This window comes from Enoplosus armatus, chromosome 4, assembly GCF_043641665.1.
Source record: "Enoplosus armatus isolate fEnoArm2 chromosome 4, fEnoArm2.hap1, whole genome shotgun sequence".
Classification (NCBI taxonomy): Eukaryota; Metazoa; Chordata; class Actinopteri; order Centrarchiformes; family Enoplosidae; genus Enoplosus; species Enoplosus armatus.
This window is the reverse complement of record NC_092183.1, coordinates 187538-211010: the sequence shown is the minus strand read 5'-3', so window position 1 is coordinate 211010 and position 23473 is coordinate 187538. Positions and strand designations below refer to the sequence as shown.

The 23473-nt window shown below is 40.3% G+C and overlaps 1 protein-coding gene across 1 annotated transcript in view; it reads left to right on the top strand.

The window, feature by feature from the left end:
* Positions 1–3527: 3527 nt before the first annotated feature.
* Positions 3528–23473, top strand: part of LOC139283710 (regulator of G-protein signaling 3-like) — a 43645-nt gene continuing 23699 nt past the window's right edge. The window contains exons 1-11 of the mRNA XM_070903735.1: positions 3528–3556; positions 4841–5071; positions 5272–5572; positions 5658–5883; positions 6045–6095; positions 7375–7433; positions 7548–7642; positions 9691–9744; positions 12716–12776; positions 14673–14818; positions 21407–21650. Of these exons, the coding sequence (XP_070759836.1) occupies positions 3528–3556; positions 4841–5071; positions 5272–5572; positions 5658–5883; positions 6045–6095; positions 7375–7433; positions 7548–7642; positions 9691–9744; positions 12716–12776; positions 14673–14818; positions 21407–21650 (1497 nt within the window). The remainder of the gene's footprint in view (positions 3557–4840; positions 5072–5271; positions 5573–5657; positions 5884–6044; positions 6096–7374; positions 7434–7547; positions 7643–9690; positions 9745–12715; positions 12777–14672; positions 14819–21406; positions 21651–23473) is intronic.

Here is a 23473-nt window from a genome sequence, read left to right as displayed (position 1 = left end):
ATTGGTACAGACTTCTTGATAAAGACTTGTTGGTACAGACTTGTTGGAGCAGACTCATTGGTACAGACTTCTTGATAAAGACTTGTTGGTACAGACTTGTTGGTAAAGTCTTGTTAGTACAGACATGTTGGTACAGACTTGTTGGTAAAGTCTTGTTAGTACAGACATGTTGTACAGACTTGTTGGTAAAGACTCATTGGTACAGTCTTGTTGGTTCAGACTTGTTGGTAAAGACTTGTTTGTTAAGACTTCTTGGTACAGACTTGTTGTTAAAGACATGTTGGTACAGACTTGTTGGCACAGACTTGTTGTTAAAGACTTGTTGATACAGACTCATTGGTAAAGACTTGTTGGTATGGTCTCATTGGTAAAGACTTGTTGGTACAGACGTGTTGGTACAGACTTTTTGGTACATACTCGTTGGTACAGACTTGTTGGAGCAGACTCATTGACACAGACTTCTTGATAAAGACTTGTTGGTACAGACTTGTTGGTAAAGTCTTGTTAGTACAGACTTGTTGGTAAAGTCTTGTTAGTACAGACATGTTGTACAGACTGGTTGGTACAGACTCTTTGGTAAAGACTTGTTGGTAAAGACTTGTTGGGACAGACTCGGTAAAGACTCATTGGTACAGTCTTGTTGGTTCAGACTTGTTGGTAAAGACTTGTTTGTTAAGACTTCTTGGTACAGACTTGTTGTTAAAGACATGTTGGTACAGACTTGTTGGCACAGACTTGTTGTTAAAGACTTGTTGATACAGACTCATTGGTAAAGACTTGTTGGTATGGTCTCATTGGTAAAGACTTGTTGGTACAGACGTGTTGGTACAGACATTTTGGTACATACTCGTTGGTACAGACTTGTTGGTAAAGACTTGTTGATACAGACTGGTATGTACAGACTTGTTGATACAGACTCATTGGTAAAGACTAGTTGGTACAGACTCATTAGTAAAGACTTGTTGGTACACACTCATTGGTAAAGACTTGTTGGTACAGACTCATTGGTAAAGACTTGTTGGTACAGACTCATTGGTAAAGACTTGTTGGTACAGACGTGTTGGTACAGATGTGTTGGTACAGACTCATTGATAAAGACTTGTTGGTGCAGACTCATTGGTAAAGACGTGTTGGTACAGACTCACTGGTAAAGACTTGTTGGTACAGACTCATTGGTAAAGACTTGGTAAAGCTGAGCAGCTGGTTGGGCCTCGCCCTCTGAGTCTCTGAGCGTCTGTTCCTGTCAGATTCACTTTAGTCTGACTGATCAACTCTCAGAGTGACTTTAAACGTCTCGCCGTCACAGAAACAACATGAAGACGAGTTCTTTCTTCCTCTCACTCTGAAAGAATGATGATGTGTTGGATTTGATCTACATTTCAGTTCTGACCCTTGAACCCAGCTTTTAACCTTTAAACCCATGAACAGGTTCAGAGTTCAAACATCAGAACAAACACAGATCTGAGATCAGCAGGAAGATCAGACCAACAGGAAGAATATTTTACAAAAACTTAGATTATATCATTTTTAAACATCCAGGAGGTGAAGAATATACATGGAGCACATCATGAAATAAATAATCACATGAATAAATATTGTAAAATATATAAATAACATTCATAATAATTAGTTGAGTTTTTTCTCTCATGTGGCATCATAATTATTTGTATCTCTGCATGAAGAGTTTTATTTTACTTTAGATTATGAAATTATTTACATGTTCAAGCAGCAGCTGACAAAACCATCTCACCACAAGGTCTATTTATTAGCTGTTCTGGAGCTTTCTGCTGTTTCAACAATGAAATCTGAACTTTAATCCAGATAATAAATAAGATTTGATCATCAAAACAAGAGGTGGCTGTTCTATCTATATTATTACTATACACTGTGCGTATATTACATATACTGTAACACTGTATACTGTAATATCTTATTATATATATTGTACTTATTATTCATACTTATATACTATATATAGTTCAGCTATCAAGGCTGCTGGAGCAAGTATTGTAATGTTTATATTCATGCTTTTTTAAATGTAATTTAATTAATTAAATGTGTTTTCTGTCTCTGTAGAGATCAATAACATCTGATCTACAGTCGCATGACGACTGTTATTTTTAATTTCAACTCGCCATAAATGTATTTTTGTTTTCTTTGGTTTTAGTTTTTTGTTTCTGGTTCAGATGAGAACAAATATCAAACAGGTTTGAAAACAAGAAGCTGCTCACAGTTTAAAGCCACTAACTAATGGCTGACTTATTGATCACTGATATTAATAATTAATAAAGTTACCTTGTTGTCTTCAGGCTCCAGAAAACTCCCAAATTAAACTTTATTTTTTCCGTTTAAAGAGCCATCGTGTGTTCAGATCGTCGTGGAAACAGAACCAGATCCTCAGGTGGAGAGATACCATCTGCTGAGGCGGGGCGAGAGACACTGACTCACACTGACAGACAGAGAGAGAGACGTGATGCTGAGATAATCTGATCAGTTTACTGCAGATTTACTTCACAGTCTGTCACACTGAACACATTCACAACACATTAACAATCAGAAGGAGGCAAGGAAAGAAAATATAGTGTATATACAATCTCTTTTCCTTCTCTGTTGTTTCTCTCTTTATATTCATTTCAGTATGTCAGTTGTATAAACGTGTGTTTCTTCTTCCTGTCAAGCAAGGAAGACCTGAATCTTAAATTCTCAGATTTCTGAATGGAGTTCGGTTTGTTGCTGTGGCGAGAGACTGCTTCTCCCCTCCCCTCTGTTAATGACAAACACATGTGGACTCACTGAGCAGCAGGAAGTGACTGTAACCTCAACAACACAGGAAACTGAGCATTGATTTTCACAGTAAAAGCCTGGTGTTGATTCCAGCTGTTAACTCCACCACTGGATCAGACAGTGACTTCTTATTAATTTACTTCCAGACTGATCAGTTGTTATTGTTGTTATTAATCTGAACTGATTGATTGGTAACTTTGCTGTCTTTGTTCTGACTGATTCATTTTTTAACTGAGTATTTCCTGCTTCATTAATCACTGAGCTGTTAACTGTTGACAGGTTGAGATTAAAAGTTCATGCTTGAGATCTTAAAACCAGGTCCATTTAGTAGCCGTTCTGGAGCATTAGATCATGTCACACAATTCAGTCTCTTTGAAACCACACAGACGAGACGTTGTCAAAATTTTCAGGAAAATAAAGAAAACTTGAACTACGTTACGTCACTTCATCTGCTGAGGAAGATCATATGATACAGTCAAAAGCTCCAGAGCAGCCAGAGATGTGGACCTAATAAACAGTTCCTTTAATTTTATTTAAGCTTTTATGTTGAAAGTGCAGACAGGAAACGGTCAAGTTTGTTAGTTTTGGCTTGACGAGGTGAAAAACTGCTTCTGGTTTGAATTTTTTTCGTTCAGAGGGAAAAAGTAACACAAACTGAGTTTGAGCAGAAAGAGAACAGAGACGAGAGGAGCTGGGCGGTTAGTCACACTGATGGTCAGTCACTTAGATGAGATATCTCAGGGATGGAAGTGACTCTGTGCAGCAGAAAAAGGTGAGACTGAATCTGAACTTTAATCCATTTGAACTTTGTTTGAATTGAATCAGAGCTGATTTAAAAACAAACAGTTCATTCATTCATTTAAAGTGTTCAAATAAAACCTGACTTCTTTCAACAACTGCAGAAGTTTAATCTTTAACTCCGAGACAGAAACATGAGATCAAATCAGAAGAGCTGAAAGTCTCCAAACTAAACTGAGGTTTATTTTTCTGATTAAAACTGTGTTTGAGTTTATTAAAAAGATGAATCTTTATGAAGTAACACACAGAAACTTAAGATGAAGACCAGTTTACTTGTGTCAGATCACCACATTGTTTGACATGAAGGATTTTAGAGACTTGAAGCATCCAACAAAGAAATGAATAATAAATGATAATAATATTTTCTCTTTTTATGCCCTTATCATCTTGACGACATCTGTACATTTACACATCAGATCAGCCGGAAGTCATTTGCTATTTAACACCATGTCTTTGTGCTGTTGAACGTTATATTAAACTTCTTCTGTGTTTTTCTGTTTCCTCTTTCTGTTTGGATGTTTGTTTGTCTTGAATTTTGTCCTGAGATATGGATAAATCAGAACCAGAGTCCATTTTAATGTTCATGTTGACAGTGAATTTAAACACAGAACAAATCTATCAGCGTGTAGCTGTTTAGTTACAACAACAAACTGTTGATCAAGTTTTTAAACTGAACTTAACATGAAGGAGGAATGTGAAGAGTGAGGGTCCTCACAAGAATACAAGTTAGTGTGTGTGTGTGTGTGTGTGTGTGTGTGTGTGTGTGTGTTACGGATAATCCTCCTCGTTAGCTTCAATCAGTGTGACGAGCTGCAGCTTCACTTCCTGTTTCAGCTCCTTTCTTCTTGAGGTGTGAACGAAGTAAAGACCTTCTTCTTCAGTGATTCAGACTGAACCATATCAGACTCAAACAGAGGTCTCTCTGGTCCTTAATGACTCTTTGTCTCTGTATGACCCCGCCAGGACTCCGTACATCAGGGACACAGTTGACACAATAAAAGATGAAAGAAGCTGATCCAGATTAGTGGCTTTAACTTGAAGTCAGTTAACAGAAATACAAATCAGCATTTAAGTTTTTCTTTACTTTGAAGAACTGGAGAAGAAGAACGTGTTTGACGAGAAACACGCTGATTTCAGTTTGAACTCTCAAATCAGATATTATTGATTATTGACATCTTTAACAGTTAACATGTTCATCAGTTGATGCTCTCTCCCCCCGGTGGACACATCAGTCATAACACCTGTTGTCCTCTGAAAGGCCCTGTGATGGAGCTGTCCTCCAACTGCACCAGGAGGCCCAGTATCAGTCTCCAGCCGGTAAGAGGAGGTGCAGAGAAGAGGAGGAGGAGATGAAGAGGAGGAGGAGGTGCAGAGAAGAGGAGGAGATGAAGAGGTGGCGGAGGAAGACAGCAGGAGTCTGTGAGGAGAACAGAGATCTGAAGAAGAACATGAGAACACAGAAGAGAGTTCTGAAGAGAGAACACAGACGGTGAGAACGTCATGAACCTCCACTAAAAGTTTTATTATTATTAATATTATTAACAACACAGATGATGACTATGATGATGATGATGATTATTAATTATTGGTCGTCATCTGAATGAATCCACAGCTGATCAGATTGATTATTGATCACTGTTCAATATCAAACATTCACTCAGCTTCAGATGACACGTTGTGTTTCTGCAGGTTTTCACAGTCTAGAACCAGAACCAGAACCAGGACCTCAGTCAGGACTGGATGTGAGTCTGCAGCTGGATATGGATTCAGGTCTGGAGGTGAGACCCAGTCCTGCAGACCTGAGGTCAGAGTGGCCCTGATAAGGACGACCAGGATCCAGACTTCAGTCCGGACTGTGGCTCTTAGAGGACCTAAACCAGTTCAGGATTTGATCCTCACAGACCAGACTGATCCAGGATCCACTGAGACCGCAGACCACAGGAGACCCACTTGGGTCAGACAGACCAGGACCACCGAGTCCACCTGTGAGGTCAGTTAGAGATACACTCTGACAGGGTCTCTGTCTTATCCTGGTCCCAATCCTCCTGCTGATCTGTTTGTCTGCTCTGACCCAGGTCAGGTCCAGGTCCAGAGCAGGTCCACAGAGGACTGCAGATCTGGTCTCAGATCAGTCCCTAGAGACCAGGACCAACAGGAGGAGGTCTGAAAGAGTCCTGGGTGCAGAGTCCAGCAGAGGAGAGGGGGGGGCACCCAGGATCAGGTCCAGGTATGAGAGGAGCAGAGCTGAGACTGGGGCCAGGAGGAGGAGGAAGATCCACCCATCTGTGTTTAGAGGGAGAGGTGCGATCGATCGATCAATCAATCAATCAATCAATAATTTACCATCATTAGACCTGTCGGATCAGATATTGATCAGTTAATGTGTCATTAGAATGATCAGTGATCAATAAAATCTGTTGTCACTGAAACAGGCTGTCAATCATGTCTCTCTCTCTCTACAGGTCAGCTGCGGCTGACAATCACTCCAGAGGCGGATCAGCTCATCATTCAGAGTAAGTGATGCAGCAGCCAATCAGAGATGAGCTTTCATACACAAAACTATTCTTGTAGGCGGAGCTCAATATCGCACAGTGTGAAAAAAAATTAGGATTTTAGAATACTAGAATTGAATACTTCATGTTTAGCTCCTAATATTTTTGGGTCACACTGTGCGACTTTGAACTTTCAACTACTTCCTGTTTCAGGAAGTACAGTATCCTCTGTGGGACAAACACATATTAACCATCTCCAGCTCTCTGTTCCAGCTGATGGAGACAACATTTACATAATAAAAATACAAATAAAGGTTTTTGTGTAGCTGGTCAGTCTCGTGCCACCTGAAATCTTCTTCCCAGCAGACATTTTGAGGAAGTTGAATTAATAACAAACGATGGCTGCATTCCATTTAGATGAGTCAGTTTCAGGGTCCTGGTGTCGTGCACATTCACTGATGTGGTTTACAGGAACCCTTAATGGAACAGAAATGGGTCTGCTATTTCTGTTTGTCTCATACAGTGTACTTTTACACATACAGTGAACTGTGTGCTGCTGCCCCTTGGTGGACAAAAATCAAGTAATACACAAGTGAAAACTCCCGGATGTGAAAATTACTGCTGTTTCTAAGTACAATACTAACCCTAACCCAAAACCAGTGAGAATGTTTTGTGAACAGATTTATATTTTGAATAATATTATTTAGTATTGAGAATAAGGTTTATTTTTGATATGGTTATATTTTGTTTCGACTCGTCTGTAAATGGTTAGGGTTATTTAGGGGTTAGACAGGTGAGTGCTGCACTGCCTCTGGATAACGACATCATTGATATTCAAAAAGTCTGAGTGACTCAAACACAGAAGTCAGAAGCTTTGGAGAAGAAGTGGCTTCATTAAAGAAATGAGAACAAAGAACTGAAATGTTGCTGCTACAATAATCATGATTAATAATTTATGGATTAATAATTGGATTGATGCAGTCCTGTAGCAGCAGCAGGGTCTGATCAATAATCAATATACCTGATTCCATTATGTTCAATCATTAAAACACATCAACACTGAAGCAGACTACCAATAATCAGATCAATAATCAGATCAACAACAGACTCCTGACTGAGAGACAGCTGGTAGTTCATCAATCAGCCAGTCCCATTGGCTGTCCAGGACTCTGTAGGTTCATGAGGGTCTCAGGGGGTTGGAGGACATTTGTGGGTCCTTGATGCGTTGTAAGGGTCCCTGTGAAATATCTCCTTGTCTCCTCTCTCTTTGTCTCCTTGTCTCCTGTCTCCTTGTCTGCAGTCCACGAGGCCAGAGGGCTGATGGGAAAATCCCAGCGGTCATGTGACTCGTATGTGAAGGTAAACTGATCAGCTGATAATAATCTATTTATAAGAGTTGTTGCATTATAAAGCGTTTGTGATTCTCTCTCTGTGTGTCTGTGTGTGTGTGTGTGTGTGTGTGTGTGTGTGTAGCTGGCGGTGACTTCTGACCTCGACCGCAGCATCTGGATGACGACTCCAACTGTCCTGAACAACAAGAACCCAGAATATAACCACAACTTTATATTGTGAGACACACATGTTTTCTTAGGTCACTTTTGGGGACAATATATATACACACTATATGGACAAAGGTATTGGGCCACCTACACATTACCCCTACAGAAGCTTTTATGACATCCCAGTCCAAATTCATAGGCATTACTATGCTATAACAGCTTCCACTCTTCTGGGAAAGCTTTCTACAAGATTTTGGAGCGTGTCTGTGGGAATCTTTGCCCATTCATCCAGAAGAGCATTTGTGAGGTCAGACACTGATGTTGGACGAGAGGGCCTGGCTCGCAATCTCCGTTCTAGTTCATCCCAAAGGTGTTCAATGAGGTTGAGGTCAGGGCTCTGTGCGGGCCAGTCAAGTTCTTCCACACCAAACTCATCCAACCATGCCTTTATGGACCTTGCTTTGTGCACTGGGTCACAGTCATTCTGGAACAGAAAAGGGCCTTCCCCAAACTGTCCACAAAGTTGGAAGCATAGAATTGTCCAAAATGACTTGGTAAGATGAAGCATTAAGATTTCTCTTCACTGGAACTAAGGGGCCAAGGACAACCCCAGAAAAACAACCCCATAGCATTATCCCTCCTCCACCAAACTTTACAGTTGGCATAATGCAGTCAGGCAGGTAATGTTCTCCTGGCATTCGCCAAACCCAGACTCGTCCATCAGACTGCCAGATAGAGAAGCGTGATTCGTCACTCCACAGAACACGTTTCCACTGCTTCAGAGTCCAGTGGCGGCGTGCTTTACACCACTCCATCCGACGCTTGGCATTGTGCTTGGTGATGTAAGACTTGCATGCAGCTGCTCAGCCATGGAAACCCATGCCGTGAAGCTCCCGGCGCTCAGTTTTGGCGCTGATATTAATGCCAGAGCTGGTTTGGAACTCTGCAGTTATTGAGTCAGCAGAACTTTGGCGACTTTTACGCACTATGCGCCTCAGCACTCGGCGACCCCGCTCTGTAACATTACGTGGTCTGCCACTTCGTGGCTGAGTTGCTGTGGTTCCTAAACGTTTCCACTTTGCAATAATACCACTTACAGTTGATCGGGGAATATCTAGGAGAGAAGAAATTTCACGAACTGACTTGTTGCAACGGTGGCATCCTATTACAGTACCACGTTCGAATTCAGTGAGCTCTTTAGAACAACCCATTCTTTCACAAATGTTTGTAAAGGCAGACTGCATGGCTAGGTGCTTGATTTTATACACCTGTGGAAATGGGACTGAATGAAACACCTGAATTCAATGATTAAGAGGAGTGGCCCAATACTTTTGTCCATATAGTGTTTGTGTGTATATATGTATACATACATACATACGTATATATATATATATATAAATATATATATATATATATATATATATATATATATATACACATATTTATATGTATATATGTGTGTATATATGTATGTACATATATGTGGATATGTATGTTCATATATGTGTATATATGTATGTATATACAGTATATATGGATATATATGTATATCCATATATATGTATATACATACAGTATATGTATGTATATATATATATATATATATATGTGTGTAAAAAGAATTCGCTCCTGGGGTTTCATGCAATTTCTCATTGGTTTCTGGTTGGTGTCTTTGAAGTGAACATTTTGAATATATCAAAATTAGAATCAGAATAAGCAACTGTTTATTGCCAAGTAACATACATTACAAGGAATTTGCCGTGGTCTGATGGTGCTACATTTTTTTAACATAATCTGACAAACAAGCATGTAAAAATATAATATCTCTCTCTCTCTCTCGTGTGTATATATGTATATAGATATACCATATATATGTATATATATATATATATATATATACATATGTATATATATGTGTGTGTGTATATATATATATAGATACATATACATATATACACACACACACATATATAAATATATATACATATATACATATATATATGTATGTATGTATGTATGTATGTGTATATATGCGATGTTTCCACTGAGTGAAACGTGCAGTTCTTCATGTTGTTGACTTGTGAAGTGGATGTTAACTCTGTGTGTGTGTTTTTCAGGTGTATCAGTGATGACCTCGTCCTGAACAGGTTGTTGGTTTCAGTGTTCAGCAGGTCAGTGATGTCATCAGAGCTGAAGCTCCGCTCCCTCTCTTCCTCCTCCATATATATTTTTTTCTATTCATATATATCTTTAATACAGATTTTTAATCAATTGTACATCTTTAATGCATTCATATACACTACTCAAAAAAATTAAAAGGAACACTTTGAAAACACATCAGATCTCAATGGGAAAAAAATCGTGCTGGATATCTATACAGTGAACTCTCGTTTTTCGCGGGGGTTACGTTCCAAAAAGAACCCGCGATAGGCTAAATCCGTGAAGTAGAAACCTTTATTTTTTTTACAATTATTATACAATTAAATACTCTATTATACATTGAAACCAAAGAACAAACCCTTTTCACAGGCCCAAGCATTTGTTTAACAAATAAAAGTACTGTATAAACGTTTTTTTTTTTTTTACAAATAACTACTGTACTGTCAAATAATAATTTTAATCATCAATGTGAACTGAAGGCTTCAAATTGCGGAGATCAGCACCGCCCCACCGCGACCCGAGTAATTGGATTCGAACGGGAGAAAATGAAAAATGATTATGAAAAAAAATACAAAGTACAGTCGGACAAATAGTGACTCACGTGTATTTCACTGCTCTTCTGACTGAGCCGCTGCATCCTGCCTTTTGGGCCCGACCGCAGGTGCCTTTGTCGGTGCAGAACGTTTTGTCGACATTATGGGTTTTAGAGAAACTTGAAATTGCAAGAGAATTTGCACGTACGTAACGTAAATTTGGCAAGCTGTTTTACGTACGTGTACATATTAAACCGCAACGTTATTGACGCACTGGTAGAGAAGAAGCGGAGAGACTGTTTAGCCAATCAGAATGCAGAACACAATGCACGATGCAAATCCGTGAAGTAGCGAGACCGTGAAAAGTGAACCGCGTTATAGCGAGGGTTCACTGTACTGATATTGACTGTGTAATGTGTTAGGAACGAAAGGATGCCACATCGTTTGATGGAAATGAAAATTATCAACCTACAGAGGGCTGAATTCAAAGACACCCCGAAAATCAAAGTGAACAAATGATGCGGCAGGCTCGTCCATTTTGCTGAAATTTCATTGCAGCAACTCAAAATGGTACTCAGTACTGTGTATTGCCCCCACGTGCTTATAAGCATGCCTGACAACGTCGGGGCATGCTCCTAATGAGACGACGGATGGTGTCCTGGGGTATCTCCTTACAGATCTGGACCAGGGAATCACTGAGCTCCTGGACAGTCTGAGGTGCAACCTGGCGGCGTCGGATGGACCGAAACATAATGTCCCAGAGGTGTTCTATTGGATTCAGGTCAGGCGAGCGTGGGGGCCAGTCAATGGTATCAATTCCTTCATCCTCCAGGAACTGCCTGCATACTCTCGCCACATGAGGCCGGGCATTGTCGTGCACCAGGAGGAACCCAGGACCCACTGCACCAGCATAGGGTCTGACAACGGGTCCAAGGATTTCATCCCGATACCTAATGGCAGTCAGGGTGCCGTTGTCTAGCCTGTAGAGATCTGTGCGTCCCTCCATGGATATGCCTCCCCAGACCATCACTGAGCCACCACCGAACCGGTCATGCTGAACGATGTTACAGGCAGCATAACGTTCTCCATGGCTTCTCCAGACCCTTTCACGTCTGTCACATGTGCTCAGGGTGAACCTGCTCTCATCTGTGGAAAGCACAGGGCGCCAGTGGTGGACCTGCCAATTCTGGTGTTCTATGGCAAATGCCAATTGAGCTCCACGGTGCCGGGCAGTGAGCACAGGGCCCACTAGAGGATGTCGGGCCCTCAGGCCACCCTAATGAAGTCTGTTTCTGATTGTTTGGTCAGAGATATTCACACCAGTGGCCAGCTGGAGGTCATTTTGTAGGGCTCTGGCAGTGCTCATCCTGTTCCTCCTTGCACAAAGGAGCAGATACCGGTCCTGCTGATGGGTTAAGGACCTTCTACGGCCCAGTCCAGCTCTCCTAGAGTAACTGCCTGTCTCCTGGAATCTCCTCCATGCTTTTGAGACTGTGCTAGGAGACACAGCAAACCTTCTGGCAATGGCACGTATTGATGTGCCATCCTGGAGGAGTTGGACTACCTGTGCAACCTCTGTAGGGTCCAGGTATCGCCTCATGCTACCAGTAGTGACACTGACCCTAGCCAAATACAGCCAAAAAGATGAGGAGGGAAAAAATGTCAGTGGCCTCCACCTGGAAAACCATTTCTGTTTTGGGGGTCGTCTCATTGTTGCCCCTCTAGTGCACCTGTTGTTAATTTCATTAATACCAAAGCAGCTGAAACTGATTAACAACCCCCTCTGCTACTTAACTGACCAGATCAATATCCCAGAAGTTTAATTAACTTGATTCTATACTCTGATTAAAAAGTGTTCCTTTAATTTTTTTGAGCAGTGTATGTCTTTAATCTCTTACATGTGAATCAACACCAGCTTTAATAATAATAATCGACTTTAATACATCTTTTTGTTGAGTTGAGTTTTCTTCTTCTCTGTTAAGACGCAGGCTGTAACCGGCTACTATACGAGCAGAACGTACTGATTTGGCCAAAATGTAGCATGTAGCATGCAAACAAAAGCACACTCACTCTGCAGTAGGAAACGGTACTTCAAAATAAAAGCACTATTTTGGAGCTTCACTAGACTTCAGAGTAAGTAAGTTAGTTATATTATATGAAGTTGACCCATATCACCACGACCATTCAGAATGATCCCGCGGTCCACTTTTGGACTTCAACCCACCATTTGGGAACCACTGTTTTAAACTAAACATGAGGTTATTATAACGCTCCAGTGGCTAAGACTTCTGGTAGTTTTTGATTAGTGCTAACAATGTAATGTATTGTTGAGGATCCACTGATTAACTGTCCAGTTTCTCATTTATCTGAGAAACCCAACACCTGAGCAACAGGAGGGGCGGAGCCTCAGATCTCTAATACTAACACACCTGGTGCTCTCTCTCCTCAGGTGCAGTCAGCTGATTGGCTGTATGAGTTTTGGGATTGGTTCCCTTGTCTCATCCTCTAAGGTCAGTTTAAACCAATCAACAGACAGAGATTCTTTTATCCTGATTGGCAGATTTAACTCGTGTTCACATGATGTTGGCACATGTGATTTTCAGATATTTCACATGTGAAAACAACAGTTTTACATCTCGTATCGCGTCTGAAACGTTAAACTGAAACGTGGACGCATGTTGATTAATTGATTAGCTCAGATTCAAGTGTGAACTAGTTCTGAACTGACCCGCATGTGCAAAAGAACAATAACAAAGACGCCATGTGCTGTCGTATGGAAGTAAACTGAAGTCAGCGTTTTCCACGTGGATGTGAAGGGAAAGCCAGCGAACTCATGAGCAGATGATGACAAGAACGAGGAAGAGGAGAAAGAGAGCCAAATTAAACATTTTGTAATTATATGCTGAATTGATTGAACTGAGTGAATGTCGATCTAGAGTGACATAATAATTCTGTTCAGACTGAGGTCGCATTGCAAAAAGTCAGACCTGTATCTGATAGAGGACCACATATGAAAGTGACCCAAATCAGAATTGAAAAGATCAGATTTCATGTGATTTGTGCAGTTCGCACTGAAAAATAACAGATCTGAGTCTCACATGAGCAATGAAATCAGATTGGGGCCAGTTTGACCTGCAGTCTGAACGCAGCCTTCGACCGCTCGTCATGTGTTGACTCACATGTCAACATGGACGTAAACGACACAGGATTCAAACATTTATATTATATATTCATATAGTTAGGTCTGACAGCTGTTTTTAACTAATTTTTGGGTGCGGAATCCAAAACTGATCTCAGTTTTTCTCTATCACGTCAAGTTTTTGAACTATAGGATCCCCGTTTTCTTAAAAAATATGAAAAATACTGTACTTAACAGATATATGTGTGATAGTACTGACCTATTGGGAGCTGCACACACCTCTCACCGCACTGTCTCAATTGTGACTGCACAAACAAGTTGCCACGTAGCTGTAGATGAGTCCAATCGTAATCAGCTGGCAAGTCTTACTACAGCTAATCAGTGGAACTTTGCTTATCTGGAGGGTAAGCTGTGGAGAAAAAACTTGACGTGCTAGAAAAAAACTGACTGCAATTTTGGAATCAGCATGCCAATTTTAGTTTTAATCAGCATAAAAATCTAACTCAACAGAACTTTGTTCCCCAGTGTTATCCATTGAAATAACAATAAAAGACAACATGTGAAATCAGAAACAGAAAACATTTAATACAAAGCTCTGTGGAGTAAAGCAGCGAAATGTAAAGATGCTACAATGAATACTATGTTAAACAGACAATCGGACACAGGAAGTTAGAACATTACAACATAGTAATATGACTGGAACCAGAAGAAACACAATCTGACAAACAAAGTAAATGAGAGCATGCAGTGACTCTGTTAAGTATTCAGATAATAAACAAAAGTCTCTATATCGTATATTTAAGTGTTTCAAACTGTAAAAAATGTTTGTCTCCTCTGGACAAGGATGTCTCCTCTTATTCTGGATCTGATTTGTCCACAACTCTTCTCTGACATATCAATGTAGTAAATGAGGGAGGTGATCATTAATTCATTATGTGAAATTGAATATGATTTTTCCAGCAAAGGAGACCATATGTAGGAAGTATAGAGTGATTCACTTGAATTTTATTTATATAGCGCTGAATCATAACAGAAGTTATATGCGGGTGATGGAAGCAGTTCATTATCCAGGACCTTTACAGCTTGTTTACATACAGACTTTCTCATGTGGTTTAACAGTTCATATGTTTCATCTTTAGAAATGTTTTCTGAGGAGTGAAACACATTCAACATGTTTGTTAGAGCTCAAAGATTCGCACTAAATGTAAACACCAAGTCCACTGGGAGCTTTGATGATATGTTAGCCCCGCCCCCTCTGTTTTGGCAGCTTGTCACTGGTTGGTTCTACCTGTTGGGGGAGCCATTTGGGCGGAGCAAACACCTGAGAGGGACATCACAGCAGACCAAACCAATAAGGAACCCTGAGGGTGGGGCAGCAGAGAATGCACCACCAAACTGTGGTGAGTTAAAGCGGTGTGATGATGGGGCAATGTGATTAGCTGAAATGTGACCCTGCTCACAGCTGATAGGTTGACTCAGAGTTAACACATGATAACCAGCTTCATGCTACCAGTTATCAGGATCACCAGAGTCTGGTCTCAGTTTGTTTTATATATCAGTTCCTCTCAGCGAGTAAAAAACTACAAACTGTTGAGAAAATGGCTGCAAAGTTACATCACTGACTGTTATGATGCAGTCTGGTACACCAGGTTTACAGTAATCTGAATTATAGACAAACTGTTTCAGTATTTAGAAATAAAGCAACTTTCTGAAAACCAGTAAAATGACTAGAAGTAATAACGCCAACACATATTACACAAAGTGAGTCAAACCATCAACTGGCAGCATGGGTTGTATTTTTTATGCTAGCACAGAAATGCTAGCATAAAAAATAAATAAGTAATATTAAAATGCAAAAGTAATGTTGGCGTAAAAACTAAAACATCACGTTAACATAACCGTGTAATGTTAGCATTAAAAAAAAAAAAGCACAAAGAGTTATAAAAGTAATGTTGATCAGAATCAGAAATACTTTATTGATCTCCGGGGGGAAATTGTACAGCACTGGTGCTCCCATTCAAGAGTAGAAAGTAGCAACAATTTTGAACTAAATGTACAAAATATAGAAAGAAACAATACACATTTACAATATTTAAGTGAAAATAAAGTACACACATTTTATTTATTAGGCAAATAACAAACTGGAATAACTAAATAGTCCTCATTCACATATTAACCAAAGATCTTAATATTTTGTATGACCTTGTCACGACTGGACAAGGCAAAAATGAACCCACACACACGACTCAAACAAAGTACAAATAAAAGTCTATTGATAACAAAATAAGAAGCTTGACCAGGCAAGATATCTCTACAAAGTAATAAATCAAAATCACTCCTAAGAAACGGAGGAAAACACTAATACAAAAATGCAAGAAAACAAAGGAGCTTAAACTAACAAAGTAAACAACAGAAAATCAGTCCTACAAGTGGAGGAACAAAAGTGGGAAAACCTAGACAGAAAAGTGAACAAAATAACAAGAACACTGGAACTAACAGGGTAACAAGACACGGACTTACAGCTGGTAATCATGGCATAAAGGACAAGACGAACTGGCACAAGACAAGGGGAGACGCAGACTATTTAAACAAGAGGTGAGTGAACACAGGTGGAAACAATTAGGGTGGGGCTGACAATCACAAAGACGGGAAACACGAGGGCAGGAAGTCAAGTGGTCTGAAACGAGAGGGAAAACAGTTACTACAAAATAAAACAGGAAATGACAAGACAACCTGACTAAACGAGACAAAAACGGTAACTTAACTTAACGTAAATGACGAGACATGACCTCCTTTGGCCTGATAACAGCTTGCATTCTTGCTGGCATTGTTTTTGTGTACTTTTTCGACAGTCTCTTTTGTTATTGAGTTCCAAATAGTTTCTAGCTGTTCCCAGAGACTTGCTTTGGATGAAACTTTTGTGCGATCTATTTTTGAATTCAATAAATCCCAGATCTGTTCAATAGGATTCAAGTCTGGACTTTGACTTGGCCAGTCCATCAGTTCCAGTACTCCAGATTCCTTTTTCTTGGTCAAGTAGTCTCTGCACAGCTTTGCAGTATGCTTGGGGTCATTGTCTTCTTAGTATATGAACCCACAACCAATCAGGTTCAATCCAGAAGGGATCCATGATGCACCGAGATGTTGTGGTAGACCTTCTTGTTCATGATACCATCGATTTTAACTAATTTGCCCATGCCGTTTCCACAAATGGAACCTCATACCATAATGGAATCTCCACCGTGTTTCACTGTGGGTGCAATGCATCTAGCATCAAAACGTTCTCCAGCTTTTCTGTGGACATAAACACGACGATGCTGACCGAAGAGTTCAAACTTGGACTCGTCCATCTAGAGTACCTTCTTCCAGTTATCTACAGTCCAGTGTTTGTGCTCCCTAGCAAATTTGAGGCATTTTTGGATGTTTGCAGGCCTCAATAATTGTTCCTTCAGTCGTCTGCTTATGGTCATTCTGGAGACTTTCTCAGATTCTGATCTAGAAGCATTAATCTCTACCTGAAGATCAGCAGTGGTCTTCCTTCTGTCTCTAGTACTTAAAATCTTGAAGTGCCTGACATCTGCTTCAGTTAGCTTTCGTTTTCGGCCTCTTCCATGACGCAGTTTGTAAGTACCAGTCTCTGCAATCGAGTCCAAGGCATACTTGACCACACTGTGAGAACACTTTATGTCTTGCCCTATTTGTCTCAGACCATCCAGCATCATGAAGTGCTTTAATTCGGACTCTTTCTTTCTCAGTAAGTTCCCTACGCTTCACCATTTTGAACAGGAGTGAGGAATTTCAAACTGAATTCACGTTTTTATACCCAAATTTGAGCTAGCACACTGGAATTCTTAATTCTCTGAGAAGTCAGAAATTAATCAAGAATAACATACAACCACTAAAACAAATTTTTCTGCTCAGGAATGCAAGTAAATAACTGTAATTTGGCATCTCAATCAAAAAATGATTATGTGCTTTTCTATTTTTTTCTGCTTTTTTGTAAAACAGTAAATTTGAAAATTCATGGATAACAACAATAATTATATTTTAGCATTAAAGATATAATTTTGATTAAAGAGCTTGCACATACTGGTGGATTAACCATTACAGAAACATAAAAAAATATTTTGGTAATCAGCAATACTGTTAACTTAGTGCAGCGGTGGCAAACACCTTACACTGGATGGTGGTCTCATAAACTTGTTAAGCACTGTATATGTATATATATGTATATATATATATATGGAAGTTTTTCCTTGCCACTGTCGCCAAAGTGCTTGCTCATGGTGGGAACTGTTGGTCTCTGTAATAACATTATAAAGAGTCGGTCTAGACCTGCTCTATTTGTAAAGTGTCATGAGATGACTTTTGTTGTGATTTGGCGCTATATAAATAAAATTGAATTGAATATATATATATATGTATATATGTATATACAGTGGCTTGCAAAAGTATTCAGCCCCCTTGAACTTTTCCACATTTTGTCACGTTACGACCACAAATCTAAATATATTTTATTGGAATTTTATGTGAAAGACCAACACAAAGTGGCACACAATTGTGAAGTAGAAAGAAAATTATATATGATTTAAAAAAAAATTTACAAATAAAAAACTGAAAAGTACGGTGTGCAAAAGTATTCAGCCCCCTTTTCTCTGAGTGTAACCAATTGCCTTCAGAAGTTGCCTGATGATTGCTGAATGATCGAATGTTGACCTAATGACTAAATAGAGTCCACCTGTGTGTAATCTAATCTGAGTACAAATACAGCTGTTCTGTGACGGCCTCAGAGGTTTGTTAAGAGAATATTGGGGAGCAAACAGCATCATGATGTCCAAGGAACACACCAGACAGGTCAGGGATAAAGTTGTGGAGAAGTTTAAAGCAGGGTTAGGCTATAAAAAGATTTCCCAAGCTTTGAACATCTCACGGAGCGCTGTTCAATCCATCATCCGGAAATGGAAATTGTATGGCACAACTGCAAACCTACCAAGACACGGCCGTCCACCTAAACTTACAGGCCGAACAAGGAGAGCACTGATCAGAGATGCAGCCAAGAGGCCCATGGTGACTCTTGACGAACTGCAGAGATCCACAGCTCAGGTGGGGGAATCTGTCCACAGGACAACTATTAGTCGTGCGCTGCACAAATCTGGCCTTTATGGAAGAGTGGCAAGAAGAAAGCCATTGTTAAAAGAAAACCATAAGAAGTCCCGTTTGCAGTTTGCCAGAAGCCATATGGGAGACACAGCAAACATGTGGAAGAAGGTGCTCTGGTCAGATGAGACCAAAATTGAACTTTTTGGCCTAAATGCAAAACGCTATGTGTGGCGGAAAACTAACACTGCACATCACTCTAAACACACCATCCCCACTGTCAAACATGGTGGTGGCAGCATCATGCTCTGGGGGTGCTTCTCTTCAGCAGGGACAGGGAAGATGGTCAGAGTTGATGGGAAGATGGATGGAGCCAAATACAGGGCAATCTTGGAAGAAAACCTGTTGGAGTCTGCAAAAGACTTGAGACTGGGGCGGAGGTTCACCTTCCAGCAGGACAACGACCCTAAACATAAAGCCAGGGCTACAATGGAATGGTTTAAAACAAAACATATTCATGTGTTAGAATGGCCCAGTCAAAGTCCAGACCTAAATCCAATCGAGAATCTGTGGCAAGATCTGAAAACTGCCGTTCACAAACGCTCTCCATCTAATCTGACTGAGCTTGAGCTGTTTTGCAAGGAAGAATGGACAAAAATTTCAGTCTCTCGATGTGCAAAGCTGGTAGAGACATACCCCAAAAGACTTGCAGCTGTAATTGCAGCAAAAGGCGGTTCCACAAAGTATTGACTCAGGGGGGCTGAATACTTTTGCACACCGTACTTTTCAGTTTTTTATTTGTAAAATTTTTTTTTTCTTTCTACTTCACAATTGTGTGCCACTTTGTGTTGGTCTTTCACATAAAATTCCAATAAAATATATTTCTGTTTGTGGTCGTAACGTGACAAAATTTGGAAAAGTTCAAGGGGGCTGAATACTTTTGCAAGCCACTGTATATATATATATATATATACAGCATCCTCCTCTCTGACAACACTGTCAGAGAGTCCAGCTCCATCTCCACAACGTCACTGGCCTTGCGGATCAGTTTATTGAGTCTGTTGGAGTCCGCCACCCTCAGCCTGCTGCCCCAGCATGCAACAGCATAGAGGATAACACTGGCCACCACAGACTGATAGAACATCCAACAAGATAACAAGAACACATTAAGAGCACAGACGCACTGATTCTGGTAATCATCTGTAACTGCAGCATGTTTAAAAACTCTTTTGTTTCCTCAGATTATATCAGACACTTGATATATGTCAAATGTGTTAGTGCAGAAATTCATATAAGATGACTGCAGTGTAAACAGGCAGCGCTTCACTCATAACAAACTGTCGATACAGGATTTAATCAAAGTTATCGATGCAGGACCATGGACAGAGACACTGAACACATATTTGATGTGTTTTCTCTCAATGATTATAAACGTGATGAGTTTTTATCCAAAACCATTAGTCTGCAGCTTGTTCTGCTGTTACCAGATCAATAAACACGAATCAAACTGATCACCAAAGTATTGATCAGAGTCAAAATCAACATTCTGATGGTAACAGCATCTACATCTACAGATCAGATGTGTGCAGCTGCTGACATACGCAAGCTAACATGTTAACTTCATTAGCTCTGACAGAATCCCTCAGGACACACACACACACACACACACACACACACACACACACACACACACACACACACACACACACACACTGTCCCATATGTAAATCTATATGTTTTTTCTATTTATAGTGTGATGGAGAGGAGAGAGAGAGGGGCGAGCGAGATTAAAAGCGACTCCTGCTCCCCCCCCCCCCCCCCCTCCCCAGGGGTCCACATGGTTACCATAGTGATGAGAAGCTGCCCAGTAACCATGTGACCCTCACAATACCTCTGTCCCTATATCGCTCGACCCCCCCCCTTGACTCCATCTATCTCCATTTACCCCCCTCCTTCTCTCTCTCTCTCTTTCTCTCTCTCTCCCCCTCTCTTTCCCTCTCTCTCTCTCTCTCTGACATCACACTGAGATCTTTCGCCTTGACCGACCAGAGACAGAGAGAGCGAGAGAGACGAAGGACAGAAGAACAAGAGAAGAAACAAACAGTTCTTTTTGTTTATTTGTTTGTTTGTTCTTTGGACGTTTGTATCTGCAGCTGTACTCGTAGTATCAGAAGTACTGTCAGTAATAACATCAGTAGATTGAGTATTAGCCAGTAGTCAACAGTATATGCACTTGTGGTTTTACTTAATCAGAGCTGCAGGTTCACAGTTTAATCAGAAGAGACCCTCAGGACCAGTGATTGTGGACTCCCAGAGCATCCTGGACGTCCTCAGTGTTGATTTTAAAACTTGAGGAGGAGTTCAGTCTTTACTCAGTAACTACACATGGATTGTCATGGAGTCTGATTTTGATATTTTCACTCCAACTCTCTTTGAATTTGACCGCTTTTAGGCAAAAAAAGTCAGTCAAACTGTTTAATTTACTGTTTGTCCAGCAGTGTGAAGCATTGTGTAGAGAGATTAGATTTACAGAAAAGACGTCTGCTGTGAATTCAAACGAGGCCGACGGCTGTTTGATTCAGGTTTAAGATCTGCAGGTTGTTGGTTCAGTGTCTGAATAAGAGGCTGAGGAACCTGGTTGTCTTTCAGTTGAATAGACATCCTTTAATAACATCTATTAGTTTTTGTTTACATCTTCTGTTTACCATTTGATTTCGGAAAGTCTTGTACTTGAAGACTGAGTGTAAAAACAGAACCTGTCTGTCTATCTGACTGATCTGATCTGGTCCAGTCTGGTCTGAAGACCGTCAGGATGTTCTGGAAGAACACTGCCTGGTTGTGGGATGATGCTGCAGGTAATGATGATGATGATGGTGGTTATCTGCTCGATGCAGACCTTAGGAGGACCCCAGACTCTGCTCCAGATACTGACCTAAACCGCATCACCACCACCACCGCTGCCACAACCACCGCCACAGCTGGGCTCAAAGACCTGACAAACCACAGCCTGACCTCCAGTCGCCCCCACGGCCACGACCCCATCAACGCCAACTACAGCTCCGGCCCAGCCAATGCCGACTACTGCAACTACACCAACACCAACCACCGTCAGGCAACCAAAGACAGCGACAGCACCCAGCGACTGACGGTGAGTCAACCTCCACCATCAGAATTATACCATCACATGTCACAAACTTAAACATACATATTAACCAGACATCATCAATAATGTCATGTGTCATTAAGTAGATGGACTTGGTCTTGACATGGAAATTGTTGATCTTGACTTGGGATTTGCTGGTCTTGACTTTGGCCTTTTTTGACTTGGTCTGGTCTTCATGTACTTATCTGTCTTTACGTGGGACTTTGCTGTTTTGATTTGGAAATTGTTGGACTTGACTTTAAACTTACCTGCCTTGACTTGGAAATTTGTGGTCTTGTCTTTGGACTTCATTTGGGACTTACATTCATTTATCTGGGACTTGACTTGGAACTTACCTGCCATGACTTAAAACTTGCTGGACTTGACTCAGGACTTCATAGCTTTAAGTTAGTATGTTATTGAAGAACATAAGTTGGTATGTTATTGAATATAAGTTGGTATGTTATTGGAGAACATAAGGTGTATGTTATTGGAGAACATAAGGTGGTATGTTATTAAACACAAGTTGGTATGTTATAGAATATAAGTTGGTATGTTATAGAATATAAGGTGGTATGTTATAGAAGATAAGGTGGTAGGTAGGTGGAGAACATAAGGTGGTATGTTATTTAACATAAGTTGGTATGTTATAGAACATAAAGTGGTATGTTATTGAACATAAGGTGGTATGTTATTGGAGAACCTGAGTTGGTATGCTATTGAACATAAGGTGGTATGTTATTGGAGAACATAAGGTGGTATGTTATTAAACATAAGTTGGTATGTTATAGAACATAAGTTGGTATGTTATTGAAGAACATAAGTTGGTATGTTATAGAACATAAGGTGGTATGTTATTAAACATAAGTTCGTATGTTATGGAACATAAGGTGGTATGTTATTGGAAAACATAAGGTGGTATGTTATTGGAGAACATAGCTGGCGGGAGAGTTGGGTTTCTATTTGGAAAGACAAAGTTTTTGAAAGCTGTGATTTTGGATGCATCAGTTTCTGGTCTGTCTGGTCTGATCTTTGACTGTTGCATCAGTTTTCTGATACGTATCTTTAAATGTTTCCATCTTTATCTTATAGATTTATTGTAGATTAGTTTGTCAGGGGTGACGTAAATGAGCCAGTTATCCCTAAGACTAATTTTGTATAGCTGTTAACTAACATGCTCACATTATTGACATAGCTACCAATCAGATCAGTGACGGAATGATCAGAAACACACACACACAACAACAACAACGGAGTGTGTGTGTGTGTGTGTTTTACTGTTTTTCTTTAAAGACTCATCAAAGATTCACATGTGATGAATTATAGAGTGAAGCTGCTCCTGCTGTTCACACAGTATATATACCACACCCACATGTTTGTGCTGTTATACTTGTGAGGACAACATTATATATGTACAGGAAAAGCAGTCCTAAGTCAAAGGTCAGTTTGTTGTGTTGACCGTTTCAGTTCAGTCGTTTGTTGGAGGTTTGACTGCGGACGTTTCTGTGAATGAATTTCAGGTATAATGTAACTAAAGAGAAATCAACTATAGAAAACATGATCACATAGCGGCCCTTCATGGACTGAAGGACATAATTCACCAAATCCTGTTTGTCAGTGGGAGTTAGTCATGTACTGAGTAGTTGGGCTGACTCGCTCCCTTTAAGGTGTTGGTGGGTAACCATAATAACGGCAGCGCTGGATGCTGTAAAAGTGGATGATGTGTCACTGGTCATACAGAGGTACAGCCAAAAAAGAAGCTACTGGTCTTGTTAATTCCAGAAACTCCGACAGTCAGCCATTTTCTTTACCACGCTGCCTCCAGCATT